The sequence below is a fragment of the Arachis hypogaea genome, chromosome 5 (assembly GCF_003086295.3).
Source record: "Arachis hypogaea cultivar Tifrunner chromosome 5, arahy.Tifrunner.gnm2.J5K5, whole genome shotgun sequence".
Classification (NCBI taxonomy): Eukaryota; Viridiplantae; Streptophyta; class Magnoliopsida; order Fabales; family Fabaceae; genus Arachis; species Arachis hypogaea.
In genome coordinates, this window is record NC_092040.1 from 42,860,222 (window position 1) to 42,872,510 (window position 12,289).

The 12,289-nt window shown below is 38.4% G+C and overlaps 1 protein-coding gene and 1 non-coding gene across 2 annotated transcripts; one reads left to right on the forward strand and one right to left on the reverse strand.

Annotated features, from left to right (window-relative positions):
* Nucleotides 1-801, reverse strand: LOC112799686 (adenine phosphoribosyltransferase 3-like; the record flags this gene model as incomplete). The annotated part of the gene is made up of 4 exons (XM_025841742.3): nucleotides 1-237; nucleotides 322-380; nucleotides 470-619; nucleotides 705-801. Coding segments are annotated over 4 exons (366 nt in total), but the record flags the coding sequence as incomplete, so codon positions are not given.
* Nucleotides 802-7,885: 7,084 nt separating this feature from the next.
* On the forward strand, nucleotides 7,886-7,989 carry LOC112804214 (small nucleolar RNA R71). The gene has a single exon (XR_003202832.1). It is a non-coding gene; the product is annotated as a small nucleolar RNA R71 (small nucleolar RNA).
* Nucleotides 7,990-12,289: the final 4,300 nt, after the last annotated feature.

Sequence of the window (12,289 nt, forward strand, 5' to 3'; positions counted from 1 at the left end):
AAACCAAAGAAAATGTAGAATAAATGGGTGTAGCCAAAGTTATGAAGTTTTATTTAAGGGTAAGGCATGAAGAAGAGAAGAGATGAGAGGAGAGGGTGATACAAATATTGATTAATTTGTATGGGAAAAGGAAGCCATAGCCATAGGCATTGCCATTGCCATTGCAATTGTGTTGTCTCATACTTCCAAGTATTCCACCAACACATACAAAGGCTTCCCATTCAACCGTTCGCGCCCCTACCAGTTACAAATACTCATCATTAGTAACTACATGCAGGACCAACATATATACCAAAACCACCTGAATAAAAACACACATACCTTCAGTTCTGGCAATTCTATTACACAGGCACACTCCACTACCTCTGCTCCCACACGTTCTATAAACAAGGGTCACACAAACATGTCATATATATTCAGATATATAGAGACATGTTTCTCAATAGGAAAACTGAAATTAACTTAATACCGAGTAAGTCCATAGCAGCACAGAGTGTTCCACCAGTTGCAATCAAATCATCAACCACTATAGCGCGTTCACCAGCTTCAACTGCTCCAACATGCATCTCAAGACAGTCCCTTCCATACTCCAGAATATACTCTTGAGATATCACTTTCCCTGCCATCAAACCAATAATGCAACCTTCTTTTGAGTCTTAACACCCCACAAACACTACTAGTCTTATAACATAATAATACCATACCAGGTAACTTCTTTGGTTTCCTCAATGGTACAAACTTTGCTCCTATTGCCAATGCTATGGGAGGACCGAATATGAATCCCCGAGCTTCAATTCCTACACAACAACACAGTTACAATCCATTTATCAGTAGTAGAGCACAAGAATCAAATATAGTGCTTGCATTGTGTGCTACTCTACTTGCTAGACATGAAGGAAATTAAGGATCATACGAAATTACCAACTTGCTTTTCATTAATAACCACACAACAAAAAGAATAAGAGAAGGAAGAATTTAATAATTTCACTTTGGGATAAAAAAAATCTCTGCACCTATGGAATTTTAACTCATTAAAGCATCTGTCACGTTGCGTTTTGCCTACTAAATACACACAACAGCCATTCAACAAGCATTATGATGAGTAGAGACAAAAATTGCATACAACCAATCTATTAGATTGCGAAAATGAGGGACCATACTATATATACCACAGGCTGCCTCTGATCCAGGCACATTGCATGTAACAAATGTTATATCTAGTTAAAAAAAGAATCACGGGTACAAACATGTAACCATAGGTGCAAACACACAAAACAACAACAAAATATTCTATAAACAAGGTTATCATATTAAAGAACCACCCAAAAAATTGGCTCATGAATGCATTTATAAGGCAGAGGAGATGTGAATGTCAATTGTCATATAGTTACCATAAGCCACAATGCACACTCAAAAAAAGACAAAACACCTAGTCCAATGGTGGTCTTGTTCATTTGTAATCTTCCATATGAAACTTTAAAGCGGGTACACAAGGCCCTACCAGCAATTCAGGTATAAGATTGCCATTAAATTTGTACAGGAACCGGACAATGTGAAATGGGGCCTCTAACATTAATCTGTGCAATGAGACAGGTCTGCATGCATCACCTCAAAATCTTTGATTTAATACATGATGATACTATACTATTAGAATTTCATAGCTGCTATCTCGAATCTCGAGACACTTTTTTCACTTGTAAAGGTTACACAAGACAAGAAAGACATAAAATACAAGGGTGGTAGTGTAGTAACTGATAGTGTGCTGCTACAAGTTTTACCAGAGAGAGAAAGAGGAGTGAGATAATATAGTCAATAATATAGTTGTCGGACAGAGGTAACTGACTATATTAATATATTTTAGCCTTGTCTCGGAATCGTAGCTTTTCAGTCAGAGTCGTGTCCCTTTTAGGACACGTTTTTGAGCCTCAGGTTGTTTTTTGGCTTCTTCCATTTCTTTGAAATTTGTACCTAGGCTCCTTTTGTCGCTCCATTAGCCGACGTCGACCTATCTTGCTTCATTGTCTGGGCTTCTTAGTCATGTTCCAACAACTTTTTAGGTAGTGTTCCCAAGGGAACTTTTCCTTTATAGTTTGTTTGGATGACTTTTTAGCTCCACTCCGCTTTATGTGTTCACTTTTTAAGTAGTGTCTTTTTCAAGACTTCATACCTTTCAGCAAAGCATTTTCAACCTTTCTTTTGCAAGATGTCTTCATCCCTTTTTAGTGTTCCTTTCACTAGTCTGACATCTCTGTCGGGCCTTGGTGGACGAAATTGTGATCACTTGTTCTTTCTACTTGTAGGATGTTTACTCTGATGGCATTGTTTATTTTCACAACTCCGTTCAACTAACCAGCAAGTGTACTGGGTCGTCCAAGTAATAAACCTTACGTGAGTAAGGGTCGAATCCACAGAGATTGTTGGTATGAAGCAAGCTATGGTAACCTTGCAAATCTCAGTTAGGCAGATTAAAATAGTTTATGGGTTTTTGAAAAACAGAAATAATGAAAGGGATAAAGATACTTATGCAGGTTCATTGGTAGGAATTTCAGATAAGCATGTGGAGATGCTGTAGAGCTCTTGGACGCCTGCTCTTCTACTGCTTCTACTCAATCCTTCTTACTCCTTTCCATGGCAAGCTTTGTATAGGGGTTCACCATCAACTGTGGCTACTTTCTTCCTCTCGGGGAAATACCCTGTGCGGCTGTCACTCGCACAGCTAACCAGTCTGGAGGCATCACCCATGGCTAATGGCTACATCCCATCCTCGCAGTGAAAACTAATGCACGCACTCTGTCACAGTACGGCTAATCACCGGTTGGTTCCCGCTCCTACTGGAATAGAATCCCTCTTTTGCGTCTGTCACTAACGCCCAGCAGGTTAAAGTTTGAAGCACGTCACAGTCATTCATTACCGGAATCCTACTCGGAATACCACAGACAAGGTGAGACTTTCCGGATTCCCAGGATCCTACTCGGAATACCACAGACAAGGTGAGACTTTCCGGATCCTCATAAATGCCGCCATCTATCTAGCTTATACCACGAAGATTCTGTTGGGGAATCTAAGAGATATGCATTCAAGCTCTGTTGCATGTAGAACGGAAGTGGTTGTCAATCACGCGCGTTCATAAGTGAGAATGATAATGAGGGTAATCTGACTCATAACATTCATCATGTTCTTGGGTACGAATGAATATCTTGGAATAAGAATAAAAGAGATTTGAATAAAAGATAATAGAACTTCATTAATACTTGAGGTACAGCAGAGCTCCACACCCTTAATCTATGGTGTGAAGAAACTCCACCGTTGAAAATACATAAGCAAAGAGTTCAGGCATGGCCGAATGGCCAGCCCTCTCTAACGTGATCACAGGATTCAAAATACAATCCAGGATGTCTAATACAATAGATAAATGTCCTATATATACTAGACTAGCTACTAGGGTTTACATGAGTAAGTAATTGATGCATAAATCCACTTCCGGGGCCCACTTGGTGTATGCTTGGGCTGAGCTTGATCATTCCACGAGCTAAGGCATTTCTTGGCGTTAAACTTTGAGTTATGACGTGTTTTGGGCGTTTAACTCCGGATCATGACGTTTTTCTGGCGTTTAACTCCAGACAGCAGCGTGTACTTGGCGTTTAACGCCAAGTTACGTCGTCATTCTTCGAATAAAGTATAAACTATTATATATTGCTGGAAAGCCCTGGATGTCTACTTTCCAACGCCGTTGAGAGCGCGCCAATTGGAGTTCTGTAGCTCCAGAAAATCCATTTCGAGTGCAGGGAGGTCAGAATCCAACAGCATCAGCAGTCCTTTTGTCAGCCTTTTTCAGAGTTTTGCTCAAATCCCTCAATTTCAGTCAGAATTTACCTGAAATCACAGAAAAACAGACAAACTCATAGTAAAGTCCAGAAATGTGAATTTAACATAAAAACTAATGAAAACATCCCTAAAAGTAGCTCAAACTTACTAGAAACTATATAAAAACAATGCCAAAAAGCGTATAAATTATCCGCTCATCACAACACCAAACTTAAATTGTTGCTTGTCCCCAAGCAACTGAAAATCAAATAGGATAAAAGAAGAGAATATACTACAAATTCCAGAACATCAATGAATATTAATTTAATTAGATGAGCGGGACTTGTAGCTTTTTGCTTCTGAACAGTTTTGGCATCTCACTTTTTCCTTTGTAGTTTAGAGAGATTGGCGTCTCTGGGAACTTAGAATTTCAGATAGTGTTATTGACTTTCCTAGTTAAGCATGTTGATTCTTGAACACAGCTACTTATGAGTCTTGGCCTTGGTCCTAAGCACTTTGTCTTCCAGTATTACCACCGGATACACGAATGCCACAGACACATAACTGGGTGAACCTTTTCAGATTGTGACTCAGCTTTGCTAAAGTCCCCAGTTAGTGGTGTCCAGAGCTCTTAAGCACACTCTTTTGCTTTGGATCACGACTTTAACCACTTAGTCTCAAGCTTTTCACTTGGACCTTCATGACACAAGCACATGGTTAGGGACAGCTTGATTTAGCCGCTTAGGCCTGGATTTTACTTCCTTGGGCCCTCCTATCCATTGATGCTCAAAGCCTTGGATCCTTGCTACCCTTGCCTTTTGGTTTTAAGGGCTATTGGCTTTTTCTGCTTGCTTTTTCTATCTATTTTTTTTTCGCCACTTTTTTTTTCACTGCTTTTTCTTGCTTCAAGAATCAATTCATGAATTTTTCAGTTCATCAATAACATTTCTCTTTGTTCATCATTCTTTCAAGAGCCAACAATTTTAACACTCATAAACAACAAGATCAAAAATATGCACTGTTCAAGCATTTATTCAGAAAACAAAAATTATTGCCACCACATCAATATAATTAAATTAAATTCACTAATAATTTCGAAAATTATGTACTTCTTGTTCTTTTGAATTAAAACATTTTTCTTTTAAGAGAGGTGAAGGATTCATGGAATTATTCATAATCTTTAAGGCATGGTTACATACTAATGATCATGAAGTAAAGACACAAAACATAAATAAACATAGTATTAAAAACCGAAAACAGAAAGAAAATAGAGAACAAGGAATGAATCCACCTGAGTGAGGGTGGCGCCTTTTTGAAGGTCCAATGGTGCTTTTTGAGCTCCTCTATGTCTCTTCCTTGCTTCTGTTGAATGATTCATAATAATTTTGGTGTTTCTACCCTTAGTTGCTTCCAATATTTGTGTGGAGGACAACTTATCCCCTGAGGTATCTCAGGGATCTCTTGATTTGCAGCCACATGTTATGCCACTGAGCTATGACGGCTTATATTTTTCCATCTCCCAAGACTCAGAGGTGGAAGCTTTTGTCTTCCCTTTGAGGTTTCTCTAGCCTTAGGTGCCATTAATGGTAATGGAAAAGCAAAAAGAAACTATGCTTTTATCACACCAAACTTAAAATATTGCTCGCCCTCGAGCAAGAAAAGAAAGAAGAGAAGAAGAAGAAGAAGAAGAAAAAGGAGGTGAGTGAGGGGAGAAGGATTCGGCTATATGGGTGGGATTGGGTGGGAAAGAGAAGTTGAGTTGTAAAGGTAGGTGGTGAATGAGAAACAGAAGGGATGGAAAGAGAGAGGGCGAGGTAGGTGGGGATCCTGTGAGGTCCACAGATCCTGAGGTGGGGATCCTGTGGGGTCCACAGATCCTGAGGTGAAAAGAAATACCATTCCTTCACCATATAGGCATGTAAATTGCCTCCATGCATCATTCTGGCGTTCAAACGCCCATTGGTGCATGTTCTGGGCGTTAAACGCCCATGTAATGCATGTTTCTGGCGTTGAACGCCAATTTCATGCTTGTTTCTGGCGTTCAGCGCCAGATTGTCCTCTGTGTGCACATCCTGGCGTTAAACGCCAGGTTGTTGCTTGTTTCTGGCATTCAGCGCCAGAATGGTGCTCTGTTCTGGCGTTGAACGCCGACCAGATGCACCTTCTGGGCGTTGAACGCCAGCCCGTGCGTCCTCCAGGGTAAAAAAATTTTTCTTCTATTTTTGACTCTGTTTTTAATTTCTTTGATTTTTTCGTGACTCCTCATGATCATGTACCTAATTCAACACAAAAATAACACTAAAACAAAATAAAATAAAATTAGATAGATAAAATTGGGTTGCCTCCCAACAAGCGCTTCTTTAATGTCAATAGCTTGACAGTGGCTCTTATGGAGCCACAGGGTGATCAGGTCAATGTTGTATAGTTGTCCACACCAAACTTAGAGTTTGGAGATGGGATCTCAACACCAAACTTAGAGTTTGGTTGTGGCCTCACAACACCAAACTTAGAGTTTGACTGTGTGGGCTCTTCTTGACTCTGAACTGAGAGAAGCTCTTCATGCTTACTCTCTTTTGTCACAGAGGGATGGCCATGTGCCTGAAACACAAGGTATTCCCCATTTAATTGAAGGACTAACTCTCCTCTGTGAACGTCTATCACAGCTTCTGCTGTGGCTAGGAAAGGTCTTCCTAGGATGATGCATTCATCATCTTCCTTCCTAGTATCTAGGATTATGAAATCAGTAGGGATGTAAAGGCCTTCAACCTTTACTAGCACGTCCTCTACTATCCCATGAGCTTCTCTCATGGACTTGTCTGCCAATTGTAATGAGAACAAGGCAGGTTGTACCTCAATGATCCCTAGCTTCTCCATTACAGAGAGTGGCATAAGGTTTATTCCTGATCCAAGATCACATAGAGCTTTCTCAAAGCTCATGGTGCCAATGCTGCAAGGTATTAAGAACTTGCCAGGATCTTGTTTCTTTTGAGGTAGAGTTTCCTGAATCCAAGTATCTAAGTCACTAATGAGCAAGGGAGGTTCACTTTCCCAAGTCTCATTACCAAATAGCTTGGCATTCAGCTTCATGATAGCTCCTAAATATTGAGCAACTTGCTCACCAGTCACATCTTCATCCTCTTCAGAGGACGAATAATAGTCAGAGCTCATGAATGGCAGAAGGAGATTTAATGGAATCTCTATGGTCTCTGTATGAGCCTCAGATTTCTCAGGATCCTTAATAGGAAACTCCTTCTTGCTTGAAGGACATCCCAGGAGGTCTTCCCCACTAGGATTTTCGTCCTCCTCCTCCCTAGTGCATTCGGCCACTTTGATTAAATCAATGGCTTTGCACTCTCCTTTTGGATTCTCTTCTGTATTACTTGGGAGAATACTGGGAGGAGTTTCAATAACTTTCTTACTCAGCTGGCCTACTTGTGCCTCCAAATTCCTAATGGAGGATCTTGTTTCATTCATGAAACTGAAAGTGGCCTTTGACAGATCAGAGACTATATTGGCTAAATTAGAATTATTTTGTTCAGAGTTCTCTGTCTGTTGCTGAGAAGATGATGGATATGGCTTACTATTATTCAGCCTATTGCGTCCACCATTGTTAAAACCTTGTTGAGGTTTTTGTTAATCCTTCCATGAGAAATTTGGATGATTTCTCCATGATGAGTTATAGGTGTTTCCATAAGGTTCACCTAAGTAATTAACCTCTGCCATGGCAGGGTTCTCAGGATCATAAGCTTCTTCAGAAGCTACCTCTCTAGTACTGTTGGATGCATGTTGCAATCCATTCAGATTTTGAGAGATCATGTTGACCTGTTGAGTCAACACTTTGTTCTGAGCCAGTATGGCCTTCAGAGCATCAATTTCAAGAACTCCTTTCTTCTGAGGGACCCCATTATTCACGGAATTCCTCTCAGAGGTATACATGAACTGGTTGTTTGCAACCATGTCAATGAGTTCTTGAGCCTCTTCAGGCGTTTTCTTCAGGTGAATAGATCCACCTGCAGAATGGTCCAGTGACATTTTCGAAAATTCAGAGAGACCATAATAGAATAGGGTCCATTCTGAAAACATGTCAGATGGACATCTTTTGGTCAACTGCTTGTATCTTTCCCAAGCTTCATAGAGGGATTCACCATCTTTTTGTTTGAAGGTTTGAACATCCACTCTTAGCTTGCTCAGCTTTTGAGGAGGAAAGAATTTATCCAAGAAGGCAGTGACCAGCTTATCCCATGAGTCCAGGCTATCCTTAGGTTGTGAATCCAACCATATTCTAGCTCTGTCTCTTACAGCAAAAGGGAAAAGCATGAGTCTGTAGACTTCAGGATTAACTCCATTCGTCTTTACAGTATCACAGACCTGCAAGAACTCAGTTAAGAACTGATAAGGATCTTCAGATGGAAGTCCATAAAACTTGCAGTTTTGTTGCATTAATGCAACTAGTTGAGGCTTAAGCTCAAAGTTATTGGCTCCAATGGCAGGAATGGAGATGCTTCTTCCATCAAACTTGGACGTTGGTTTTGTGAAGTCACCAAGCATTCTCCTTGCATTATTATTATTATTTTCGGCTGCCATGTCCTTCTCTTGTTCAAAAATTTCTGAAAGGTTGTTTCTGGATTGTTGTAATTTAGCTTCTCTTAATTTTCTCTTCAGAGTCCTTTCAGGTTCTGGATCAGCTTCAACAAGAGTGCCTTTATCCTTGTTCCTGCTCATAAGAAAGAGAAGAAAACAAGAAAAGAAAGAGGAATACTCTATGTCACAGTATAGAGATTCCCTTATGTTAGTAGAAGAAGAAAGAGGTAGAAGAATGAAGAAGGAGATTCGGATTTTTGGATGAGGAGAGGTGAAGAGAAGTGTTAGTAATTAATTAATTAAATAGAATAAGAAAAGAGAAGAGAAATTTTCGAAAATAATTTTGAAAAGATGGTTAGTGATTTTCGAAAATTAAAGATGAGATGAGATTAAAATTAAAATTTAAAACAATTAAAAAGAATTTTTGAAAAAGAGATGGAGGATTTTCGAAAATTAGAGAGAGATAGGTAGTTAGGTAGTTTTGAAAAAGATAAGAAACAAACAAAAAGTTAGTTAATTGATTGAAAAGGATTTGAAATCAAAATTTGAAAAAGATAAGAAGATAAGAAGTTAGATAAGATATTTTGAAATCAAATTTTGAAAAAGATAAAATTTTTGAAAAGGATAAGATAAAAGATAAAAAGATATATTTGAAAAAGATATTTTGAAAAAGATTTAATTTTTAAAATTACTTAACTAACAAGAAACTACAAGATAAGATTCTAGAACTTTAAAGATTGAACCTTTCTTAACAAGAAAGTAACAAACTTCAAATTTTTGAACCAATCACATTACTTGTTAGTTAATTTTCGAAAATTAGATATAAAAGATAAGAAAAAGATTTTGAAAATATTTTGAAAAAGAATTTTTTGAAATTTTCGAAAATTATAAAAAAAATGAAAAAGATATGATTTTTGAAAAGATAAGATTTTTAAAATTTGAAATTTTGACTTGACATGTAAGAAACAACTAATTTTGAAAATTTTTGACCAAGTCAACCCAAAATTTCAAAAATTTGGAGGGAAATAAGGAAAAGATATTTTTTTGATTTTTAAATTTTTAAAGAAAAACACAAAAATGACCCAAAACATGAAAATTTTGGATCAAGACACAAGATGCATGCAAGAATGCTATGAATGTCAAGATGAACACCAAGAACACTATGAAGATCATGATGAACATCAAGAACATAATTTTGAAAAATTTTTGATGCAAAGAAAACATGCAAGACACCAAACTTAGAAATTTTTAATGCATGGAAATTATGGATGCAAAGATGCACATGAAAAACAACAAACAACACAAAACAAGAAATCATCAAGATCAAACAAGAAGTCTTGTCAAGAACAACTTGGAGATCATGAAGAACACTATGAATGCATGAATTCTCAAAAAAATGCAAGAAAAAATTTTTAAAGCATGCAATTGACACCAAACTTAAAAATTGACTCAAGACTCAAACAAGAAACACAATATTTTTGGTTTTTATGATTTTCTAATTTTTTGTATTTTTATTTTAATTTTTTTCAAAAAAAAAAACATTTTTGGAAAAACGAAAAATAAAAGAAATATTTTGAAAAAGATTTTTGAAAAGAAAATTACCTAATCTGAGCAACAAGATGAACCGTCAGTTGTCCATACTCGAACAATCCCCAGCAACGGCGCCAAAAACTTGGTGGACGAAATTGTGATCACTTGTTCTTTCTACTTGTAGGATGTTTACTCTGATGGCATTGTTTATTTTCACAACTCCGTTCAACTAACCAGCAAGTGTACTGGGTCGTCCAAGTAATAAACCTTACATGAGTAAGGGTCGAATCCACAGAGATTGTTGGTATGAAGCAAGCTATGGTCACCTTGCAAATCTCAGTTAGGCAGATTAAAATAGTTTATGGGTTTTTGAAAAACAGAAATAATGAAAGGGATAAAGATACTTATGCAGGTTCATTGGTAGGAATTTCAGATAAGCATGTGGAGATGCTGTAGAGCTCTTGGACGCCTGCTCTTCTACTGCTTCTACTCAATCCTTCTTACTCCTTTCCATGGCAAGCTTTGTATAGGGGTTCACCATCAACTGTGGCTACTTTCTTCCTCTCGGGGAAATACCCTGTGCGGCTGTCACTCGCACAGCTAACCAGTCTGGAGGCATCACCCATGGCTAATGGCTACATCCCATCCTCGCAGTGAAAACTAATGCACGCACTCTGTCACAGTACGGCTAATCACCGGTTGGTTCCCGCTCCTACTGGAATAGAATCCCTCTTTTGCGTCTGTCACTAACGCCCAGCAGGTTAAAGTTTGAAGCACGTCACAGTCATTCATTACCGGAATCCTACTCGGAATACCACAGACAAGGTGAGACTTTCCGGGTTCCCAGGATCCTACTCGGAATACCACAGACAAGGTGAGACTTTCCGGATCCTCATAAATGCCGCCATCTATCTAGCTTATACCACGAAGATTCTGTTGGGGAATCTAAGAGATATGCATTCAAGCTCTGTTGCATGTAGAACGGAAGTGGTTGTCAATCACGCGCGTTCATAAGTGAGAATGATAATGAGGGTAATCTGACTCATAACATTCATCATGTTCTTGGGTACGAATGAATATCTTGGAATAAGAATAAAAGAGATTTGAATAAAAGATAATAGAACTTCATTAATACTTGAGGTACAGCAGAGCTCCACACCCTTAATCTATGGTGTGCAGAAACTCCACCGTTGAAAATACATAAGCAAAGAGTTCAGGCATGGCCGAATGGCCAGCCCTCTCTAACGTGATCACAGGATTCAAAATACAATCCAGGATGTCTAATACAATAGATAAATGTCCTATATATACTAGACTAGCTACTAGGGTTTACATGAGTAAGTAATTGATGCATAAATCCACTTCCGGGGCCCACTTGGTGTATGCTTGGGCTGAGCTTGATCATTCCACGAGCTAAGGCATTTCTTGGCGTTAAACTTTGAGTTATGACGTGTTTTGGGCGTTTAACTCCGGATCATGACGTTTTTCTGGCGTTTAACTCCAGACAGCAGCGTGTACTTGGCGTTTAACGCCAAGTTACGTCGTCATTCTTCGAATAAAGTATGGACTATTATATATTTCTGGAAAGCCAATTGGAGTTCTGTAGCTCCAGAAAATCCATTTCGAGTGCAGGGAGGTCAGAATCCAACAGCATCAGCAGTCCTTTTGTCAGCCTTTTTCAGAGTTTTGCTCAAATCCCTCAATTTCAGTCAGAATTTACCTGAAATCACCGAAAAACACACAAACTCATAGTAAAGTCCAGAAATGTGAATTTAACATAAAAACTAATGAAAACATCCCTAAAAGTAGCTCAAACTTACTAGAAACTATATAAAAACAATGCCAAAAAGCGTATAAATTATCCGCTCATCAGGCCTTCCTAAGTTATTTTTAGTAATCCATTTTTAGCCAGACCTCGTCAGTTCACTTTTTATGGTTATTTTTTATAACTTCTTACATTAATCTGCTTCTACGCCTTCATCTTGCCGACCTCTTTGTGATCGGACGATGAATTTGGTTTTCACCTTTCTGACCTTTTTGTAATCAGACGATGAATTTGATTTTCACCTTGCCGACCTTTTGTTAATCGGTCGATGAATTTTAGCATTTTTGTGAGCTTAGATTAATGCGTCTTGGTAGGAAACTTTTTAGGGAATCTGAAAAACTTTATTTAAATGGAAAATAGGAATATAAACAGAAATATATACATATGAGTGCTTACCCTTCTAAGTTGGGCAGCTTGTAGATCTTGGCCTGGCGCCTCATTAAAAAACCTTTTCAGGAAGAAGATTGCACCTTGGCCTAAGATCTTTACTACTTTCTAACTATAGTACCTTCTTAGGTTACGGGCATGCCATGACCTTGGTAGCTGTCA